At 37.8% G+C, this 9,121-nt stretch overlaps 2 protein-coding genes across 5 annotated transcripts in view; one reads left to right on the top strand and one right to left on the bottom strand.

The window, feature by feature from the left end:
• Positions 1 to 1,218: 1,218 nt before the first annotated feature.
• Positions 1,219 to 3,499, top strand: LOC119485459 (WAS/WASL-interacting protein family member 3-like). Its single transcript, XM_037765089.1, has 3 exons — positions 1,219 to 1,323; positions 2,636 to 2,701; positions 2,805 to 3,499. The coding sequence occupies exons 1-3, from the start codon at positions 1,260 to 1,262 to the stop codon at positions 3,287 to 3,289; spliced, it is 615 nt and encodes a 204-aa protein (XP_037621017.1). The 5' UTR covers positions 1,219 to 1,259; the 3' UTR covers positions 3,290 to 3,499.
• A 2,074-nt stretch (positions 3,500 to 5,573) lies between these two features.
• Positions 5,574 to 9,121, bottom strand: part of g3bp2 (GTPase activating protein (SH3 domain) binding protein 2) — an 11,584-nt gene continuing 8,036 nt past the window's right edge. For all 4 annotated transcript variants that reach the window (XM_037764382.1, XM_037764380.1, XM_037764381.1 and 1 more), the window contains one exon: positions 5,574 to 8,836. In XM_037764382.1, coding sequence (XP_037620310.1) covers positions 8,555 to 8,836 — 282 coding nt within the window. In that variant the 3' untranslated portion in view covers positions 5,574 to 8,554. The remainder of the gene's footprint in view (positions 8,837 to 9,121) is intronic.

The raw sequence follows: 9,121 nt of genomic DNA, 5'->3' as shown, positions 1-9,121 counted from the left end.
AGGGCCTTTATAAGGCAGAGGTGGGTAGAAGAATACTCAGATCCTTTACTGCAGTAAAAGTAAAAAATACCATGGTCAAAAATACTCCATTACAAGTAAATGTCCTGAATTGTTTCTTACTGTGGGTAAAAGTAAAGAAGTATTTTCAGCAAAATGTGCTTAAAGTATCAAAAATAAAAGTACTCTTTATGCAGAATGGCTCCTTTTACAATGTTATGTTATTATAGAATATCATATTATAGTGTTTTTACTTTTTTCACTAAGAAATACATGTAAGAGCATTTTAAGGTTGTAGTTTATCAATAGTTTAGGAGGCAATTTTAGATACTTTTTATACTACTGTAGATTAGTAGTATAGTAGACTAGTGAAAAAAAATATATTAAAAAATAAATTCAAATATGATGATGATGATGATGATGATTATTATCATTATCATTATTATTAATAATAATAATAATTATTATTATTATTATTATTATTATCATTATTACAATAATGATTATAATAATAATTATAATAATGATAATTATAATAATTATATAAATATAATTTATAACCATATCTAACATTTTGGAATCTTATTTTTTAAGTTTTATTTATTTATTCATTTTTAAGTTTGGGAACCCCTGTAGTGGGCTACTCTATCATATCATATAAGCATATCATATGTTGTTTTATGTAAAAAAGTAGCGTAACTATAAAAGTCAAATAAATGCAGTGGAGTAATGGAGTAGAGGCATAAAGTAGCATAGAATGGAAATACTCAAATTAAAGTACAGCTGTTTATAAGGCAGTGAACTGTTATAAGGCAGTGAACTGTTGTGTAGAGAGGCCTCCTGTCAAAATATTATTGATCAATATAATCAGTGTTGGAGCACTCTAATTTCTATGTTTTTATAGATTAATAAATTAAACATGAAAAAAATATTTATATGATCTAAGTGAGGTCATGAGCTGAGCTTAGACGGTTCCTCAGTTCACCTTGTTTCTCCACGCTTAAGAAAAATACAGACAAGCTGATTCACTCTGTAATTCACTTAAGAAAAATACAGACAAGCTGATTCACTCAGTAATTAAAGTAATTATGATTCTGTTTATAAAGCGATGCAATACAGTGTATAAATGATAATTACAGTGTAGACATAATGTGATTCAACACCTGAGTCATAAAACAAATGAATTAATAAAACAAATAAGGAGTCACCCCTCATTTTAAAAAGCTTCTCGGAGGGTCTTCAGGAGACACTTTCTGTCAGCGATGGACCTGATAATGCCGACCGCAGCTCTGATTCTCCTTCTGTGCTCACAGATACAAAACTCAGGTAAGACTCGTTTCAGCCGTTGATCTTTAACACATTATTTAGAATAACATATTGGACAGAAGACAGAGATGTTTTAATGACTTTACCTCTGAGGTCATGTCCTCGGATATATGGTAGATTGAGGCAATTTTGTGATTTTGGGCTCTACAATTAAAATTTACTTGACCTTATTACTCTTTTCCAGGAATTTGGGGGGTTTAGAAACCTGCAAGGAATATAAATTATACCTATTTTGTAGGCTGATTCCAGGATTTTCAGACTAAATATACTGACTCTGATGAGTCAGATTCTGACTTTTAAAAAAATAAAAAAGCATTAACTATTTCCCCACTATCATTTTATTTCTTGCACCGCAGAGAGGGCTTTGATGTAGCATTTAGAGCTTCATACTTGGAAATAAAAATCTACAGAAAATATGACTTAACAGTTAAAGCCTCTGAAAACTTGGTATCAAGTCTTCAAATTGTATCTTTAACATTAAATATCTATGACTAAATATTCAACAATCAAAGACAAAGTTTGGAACGCATCCTTAGTTATTATTTATTAAAATTTTAACAGTCAAAAAAAGACAGATAATCTGCCTGAATCTGAATAAACAAAATCCAAACAATGAAACGTTTTATTTTTGGTGTCCATCTGTGGTGGCACATACTGTACTGACAGGGCTGTTTAGTCCTGTAGTTAGAAACCCTCATGCATGTCCTCTACATATTGCCAGAAATATAATTTTGGTGGAGAGTTGCTAAATCTTCCTTAACTTAATTTACTGTAATTTTAGTGTATTCATTCCATTTTATTATTCTTTTTAAATGTATTTATTTTATGTTATGAACAGTTAACTGAATTAATTATTTTTAATTTTCTAGGTGAGGGGGGTAATTAGACTCATTAATAGACATAATAATTAGTGGTGCAACGGTTCAACAAGCCCACCGTTCGGTTTGCAGTTTTTGGGTCATGGTTTGTTTTTCACATTGGGAGAAGAAAAACAACCATTTCTAATGTGTTTGAACTCCAAAATATATAAATAATATAAATAGATAGACTGATTAATTTATAAAGATATTTATATATTATACAGTATAAAGTCAAAACACTGATTTTACACATGAAATATGGCAGGCTACTTTATGGTCAAGTAGGCTTATGTTCAGATAATTGCCTCTTCTATGTCTCCGGCACCTCATCAAATAATTAGCAGGTCTTTATTTAATAGTGGTGCAACGGTTCGGTTTGTACGTCATTGAACGGTTTGGGTTTTTTACGGTTCGGTTTTGCTTCCATAATAATAATTTGTCTTTTCTTCAAGGAGCTCTTCCTGTTAGGCGTAACCTCGCCAACTATGAACCAGGAGCTTCAGGAAAGGTCAAACAAGGTATGACATGAATTAATGTCTCCACACTACAAGTTGAGATCCTCACATGGTTGATCTGAGCGAGTGATGCTACATCATATTTGTATTGTTTTTATTTTCTCAGGGTCTTTTTTGAAAGAAACTGTTGCTGCTGATACAAGAGATGAGAGACCTCCATGTGAGGTTGTTCCTGATGATGATCCTTTGAACGCCACTCCTCCACCTCCCATCTCTGTTGATAAACCAGGACAGAAGCTGCCGCCTCCTCCTCCTCCTCATCCTCCTCCTCCACCTCATCCTCCTCCTCCACCTCCTCCTCCTCCTCATGTCCTCTACCAGCCCATCATGCCTCATTACGTTCTCCAGTATCCAGTCAGAGGAGGATCTTATTATGTGCATGGACAAGGTGCCGGTCAGCTTCCTCCACACTCACCTGTTGGTGCATCTGGTTTTCTCCCAGCTCCTCAGTGGTTCTTGGATCTTCAGAGAGACAAACGCCTCCCAGTGGTTCCTCAACGCAACCCAACAGGAAGTCAAAGAGGTCCCCTCCTGGCTCAAAGGTCTCAATCTACATCAAGTGAAACATCATCTGAAGAGGACGGTGACTGAAGAGACGCTGAATGATGAAACTGATTAAATCCTTTCAACATACCGATTGTAAATGAATATAAGAATTCACACAAATGCACACAGTTGTTAATTTTCAGCTTAATGGTGTATCTCAGATCTTAAAGGTGCAATGTGGGGTTTTCTTCAGTGTTACTCACCAAAAAAAATTGTGTCCAACAAACATGTTGAATAAATTTCCTTCCTCATAAAGCATTTGCAAAGCTGATTTTTCTTAAATGTTTTCTGCATTTTCTACATCCATGTTTACTAGCTCGCAGCCTTCTTCTTCATTGCCTTTGTTGGTGCATTAGTGTGTTTCGTGACATGTTACCACCACCTGTAGATCAGTTAAATAATGTGCAACCATTATGCTGGAATGTAGCAAATAAAACGGGGACTCACATAAAAACATCGCTCCATCACGTTAATAGTAGTCGCCGAGAACCGTTAAAGGGATATTCCAACAATTTATGGCACGTAGCCACCAAGCAGTCCAGTCCAGTTCAGTTCAGTTCAGTTCAGTTCAGTTCAGTTTATTACACATTGTTATTTTTGCATTTCCATTAGCAAAAGTTATGGATGGTACCAATAGAACCACTCCATTTTGGTATCAACTCGGTCGAGGTTCCAAGCGAGCTGAGCCGATACTAGAAGTTGGAGTTAAAACACTGCAGACCACTGATTGGTCAGAGAGAATCGTCAATAGCGCGACACGGGACATCCTGCACAAACCCACCATTTTTAAATAGTCATGCTACCGTTAAAAGCGACTGCAATTTATAATTCACTGCATCCAGATTTTTAAAAAAGGCAGCTCTCGAAACTACACCGTACACTACGCCGTACAATACACAAAGTGCAGACGTTTCTCTGTTTGGTTTCCGATGAAATGATTCAGCGAGTGTCCTGTTGAAGATAATGTCACGGCAGTTTAATGCGCCGCCCGCTACAACGATCAGATGAGAATCCCGCCTACACTGATGGGGCACTATCTGCAGTGGAAACACGGCTAGGGACTTCGTACCAAAAGTGAGTTAGAGTCGAGTCGAGCAAAGCTGTACCATGCAGTGGAAACACGGCTGTAGTATTACACTTCCATCACGTTGGGGGACTTGGGAGAGACATTTAAAAACAAACTGATACATCCTGACTTTTAGTCCTTAGTATGAGTCAAGGTATAAAAGCACTGGTTCTACAAATCCAACGGTTTCCCTCCCTGCTTGGTAAACACCCACATATTTCAAAGTCCACACCCTCAGTTTGTAACACGGGATTTGAGGTATAAATTTGTAGTCTTCATAACTCCAAACTGGGATTTTATTAAGACTTGAAAAGCTTTTCCGGAGCCACAAAAGACTTAATACAACAGACTGAGTCGGACTAAACATGACATATAAACAGAAGTCATAATATTACGAGAATAAAGTCAAAGGTTTACGAGAAAAAAGTTGTAATATTATGAGAATAAAGTCAGAAGTTCATTTCAAGTGTTATTTTAGAGGGGAAATAGAGCAGCCTGTGTGAAAATGAGAAACGTGGAGCATCTTGTAAAGTCATACTTTAGTATAAGTTTCACAAATAACGAAATACTTAATCTTTTGGCACATCATCACCATATTATCATAAGTATCAGGACCTTGAAAAGATTGTGCAAGAAACTGTTTAATCTGAAGAAAGAACCACACGGAGCTGGGGGGAAATAGCCTCTTTTGTGGAGGAGGAAATTACTTTTTATCTTGTAAAGTTATAACTTTATTCTCGCAATATCACAACTTTTTTTTCATAAAGTTATGACTTTAGCCTCGTAATATTACGATTTTTTTTCTTGGAAATTTAGGACTTTATTCTCATAATATTACGACTTTTTTTCCCTTGAAATAGTATGACTTTATTCTCATTAAAGTACAACTTTTTTCTCGTAATATTATGATTTTATTCTCTAAATCTCAAATTTTTTTCCCTCCTCAATTTGGCCCTAATACTTCGTCGTACTGGAGCGCCCCTTTAATGATAAATAAGTGTAACGCTTGCAAAATAAAAATCAGAATATAACCAAAACGTGTCTCTGGAAGTGCAAAATGATTGAGATAAAAACAGTTAATTCTCTTGGAAGTTTTCTCTGCATCAACAGCTTCAGCTGTCAAATCTGCACCACAGCAAGGAGCTCCCTTACCACAAAACCTGCCTGACGTCTTCCTGTGTTACTAATTACTGACTCATCAACGTGCAACAACTTGTTATTAAATCTCTTTTAAGGAGGAACCTGTAAACATGACAAACGGTATGAGTGGTGCTGATATCAGTAGTTTATTGTATGTTAAGTCCAACACATTCAAAATAGAAAGGAAAAAAAAGAACAAAAGAAAAAAAAAAAGATTCTCCACCTGCAACACTTTTGAACTAGCAACAAGTAAAGGGTAAACACAGTAAAATTAAGATGGCAGCCAACTGTTTACCACACCTGCTAAAGCCAAGAAGGTACTTCTATTTCCATTCAAAAAGGATTGGAATGATTCACAATGAGGATCCGCTCTACTGCATCTTCAACCACAGGAAAATTAAATTACAGCTTTTATTTCTCTCTTTTAAGGATCCTTTTTAAAAGTTTGGAAAAGGGTCTTTGAAAACCTCAGTGAAAAAGAAGAACTATCCAACTGTAAATTTATATCCTTAAACATTTTACCACTACTATGATGTAAAAAGCACAAACTGGTCTGAAAGCATGATGGCTCTTCTTCGTCACCCTCTTCATTGACCATTGCTGTAAAAAGTATGATTGCAGTCAAGTGCTCAAGTTAAGCAATTACCTGACAAATAAACATTCGGGGTAGAGGCACCCAGCAGACACCGTCTGTTAAAAACACTCAAGGACCAAAGAGCTGCAATTTTTCTGTAATATTAGGTCAAAATTAAGAGTCTCTCTATTGAAAACTAATCTCACATCTGAGAATATTTAATCTCAACTACTAAAGGGAGAGTAGCCGAGCATTACTGTGGAAAACTACACAAAATATGCCACGTCGGTACATCAAATCTTGTTTTAACTGCAAATATTACTTCATGCGGATAACAAGATGAGCACTAACAATTTCTTTTTTCACTGCCAGATGAGAAATTTGGAGTCTTGTGTTCAAAATTACAGATTGTCCCAGAAATGTTGTAAATAGTGCAATACCGCCAGACAAGGAAGACCTCATTAGTATATTTGTCCAGAAAAATGCTACATCGATTTCACTTCCCATTTCAGTGCAAGATAACAAAAAAATAATAGATCATGTTTTCCTTTCCAGCTGAAACCAAAAGGTCTTCCCTCCCTACCGAGTGGTAAAAAGCAAATACGCCAGAGGACAAGAGAGAGACGACTAGTATAGCATTCAGATCAGACTTGCTTTGAATGGAAAAAAAGAGTAAAAATAAGCACAATGAATAATCAGCATTATGAAAATACAAATGCATAAACGGCTAGAAAAGTGAGCACAATTATTTGCTAGAGTCTGTAGGCTGGAACGACGGCCAGCTCACCCACACAGATCATTACAAAATTGTTGCTGAGAAAAGAACAGTCTGACAACTTTTGAGTCCAGGGATTAACCCGAGTGCTACCATGAGTCGCAAAAACTATGGTCAGACTGAAAGGAAGGATCAACAGAATCTGGATCACATTGTGAGACATTTCCAAACTGCAAACCTTAAGTTCACTGTAATCGCGGTTGTGTCGAGCTATGACTTGTTAAACCAAGGAGCAAGCGTTTCACTGCCACCATCTTTAATGTACCTTTTGTTTGGGGGAGTTTCAAGGGGGAGGGGGTGGGGTTGTTCTTCAGATGCACCTCTTAACCATTTAACAACAGAACTGGAGGCACCTATTGTCTCTACAAACAGACACGATACAAAACAAATGTACAAAACTCACAGCAGATCATCTTAGGTAGTAAACCAGTATGGAAAAAATGAAATATGCACCTGAAAAAATGAAAACTTGTGAATACTGCAATTTTTTTTTTCCCGATCTGCTCCCAAAAACAATAGTTCAAAATGAGCAGCTCCGTATTAGGAGGCAGAAAGCCTCAAACCGCTTTAGTAAGACTGGAAAAGGTGAAATAGAAGGCACCATTCATGCTTTTATCAAGTCGAGAGAGAGAGAGAGAAATGAAAATATACACAGAAAACAAAACATACAGTAAACTATGATTTCTGCTGTACATTTATTCTGTTACTCCGCACTTCAGCGAGGAAGGGAGGGAAGAGGGAGGGAAAGGTGTCGTCCATCCCAGTTTCGCGGTCTAGCTGGCAGGGAAAAACATGAAGAAAAACTTAGAATCAAAAGAAGAAAAAAAAAAACAGAGCGAGCCGCCATCATTACACCACTCTTCTATTGTTCAACTTTGTTTCTTGTGTATCCTTTGTCCCGCCACTCATTTGGTGAAAGTCCAGGATTTGAGCTTTTATTTGATTTATAAATGAGGAAAAATATAATGTAGATTTGCTCATCATCTTGTCCATCCAGCAGTAATTGAAGCGTAGTTTTGGGTCAAAAGTGTGAAAAGTACATTGGTCACAGCAGACGGGCTGTGAGCGAGGCCTGCCCCGGAAAGTCGTATCGCTTTGAGACAAAACAGGTCTCTCCAGCTGCATTCCGAGCATGGATGTCAATGTAATACGACAAAAGTACCCATTAGTGCATATTGATGAGTGCATTATGCAATTTTGAAGCAGTGGTCTCTCAAAAAGGAAAAAGTAAAAGGCAAGCTTTTCCCCTGGAACTGCACAAATTTTTGCATCTCACTCTTTTCCAACAGTAACGGGCAGAAAACTACCATATAAAATGTGCAATAGAGGGATTTCGTGAAGCAGCGCCCCAGTTAAGTCAAGGCATATAATCTCTTTTCCAAATGATGGGCTGTATTATCGTAGTTAAAAGTCTCATCAGTCCCTCCTAATGTGGCAGATTACTCCTGGTTGGTTCGCCTTTTTTCCACAAATTTACAAATTAAAGTTTGTGAATTCTTGAGATACCCGAAAAGGATGCTCAGCTCACAACTGATAAACAAATTTTTTTGTTTGCTTATTTTGTTTTGTCTATTTCACAAACAAAGGTTGACAGGCTGTGTCACATTCCAAAGCAAAGAGGGAACAAAAAAAATAAAAAAATAAAACAAAAAAAAACAAATATATACGTTTATACATGAAGATTTCTTTTCGTTAACGAGAACGGTTGAAGATGAAGAACACGGTACTACTTCCACACTGCAGGTGGTGCTCTTCTCAGCGGCGCTGGGTCGTGAAGCGACCCTCTCCCTGGCCACCGGAGCCTCTTCCGGAGCCCATGCCAGGTTTGGGGGCCATGCCGCCTCGAGGTGGTGGTCCCCTCCCGTCACGCTCTCGCATCATTCCGCTTCCCACGATGCCTCTCGAACCTCCGGGGCCCCGGTCGTTGCGCCTCATGTCCCGACGGTCGTCTCCTCCGCCGCGGGTCTCTCGTTCACGCACCGCCCTCGTCTTCTTCTCCTCCACGTTCAGACGCACCTCGCCTCGGAACATGATGGGCTACAGGGAGAAAAGCACGGTCACTACGGGAGAAACCAGCACTGGATATTTCACCAATCAATTTCACAACCCACATCATTCACTGGTTTGCACACACAAGTTTGTCAATCTGTCCCATGTAAGCACCACTGTGTCACATTGGTCTGACCTGACAAGTTCTGTGTCCCTGCCAGTGAAACTATTTCACCTCTAAGGCTGTTCAGACCAACTTAAGCCCTACATGAAAACACGCAGCCCTTCATTCATTTGAAAGAGGCCAGTAAGGTGTTGAAGTGGGGGCAGTAA

Source organism: Sebastes umbrosus, chromosome 3, assembly GCF_015220745.1.
Source record: "Sebastes umbrosus isolate fSebUmb1 chromosome 3, fSebUmb1.pri, whole genome shotgun sequence".
Lineage (NCBI taxonomy): Eukaryota > Metazoa > Chordata > Actinopteri > Perciformes > Sebastidae > Sebastes > Sebastes umbrosus.
Note: the sequence above shows the minus strand (reverse complement) of the source record. Positions and strands in the feature narration are given on the sequence as shown.

Excerpts from the sequence above, each read along its gene's own strand:
- LOC119485459 (XM_037765089.1), top strand. The coding sequence starts at position 1,260 with ATGGACCTGATAATGCCGACCGCAGCTCTGATTCTCCTTCTGTGCTCA. Across the intron at positions 1,324-2,635 it reads CTCACAGATACAAAACTCAG|GAGCTCTTCCTGTTAGGCGT; the intron begins GTAAGACTCGTT and ends CTTTTCTTCAAG. Across the intron at positions 2,702-2,804 it reads TTCAGGAAAGGTCAAACAAG|GGTCTTTTTTGAAAGAAACT; the intron begins GTATGACATGAA and ends TTATTTTCTCAG.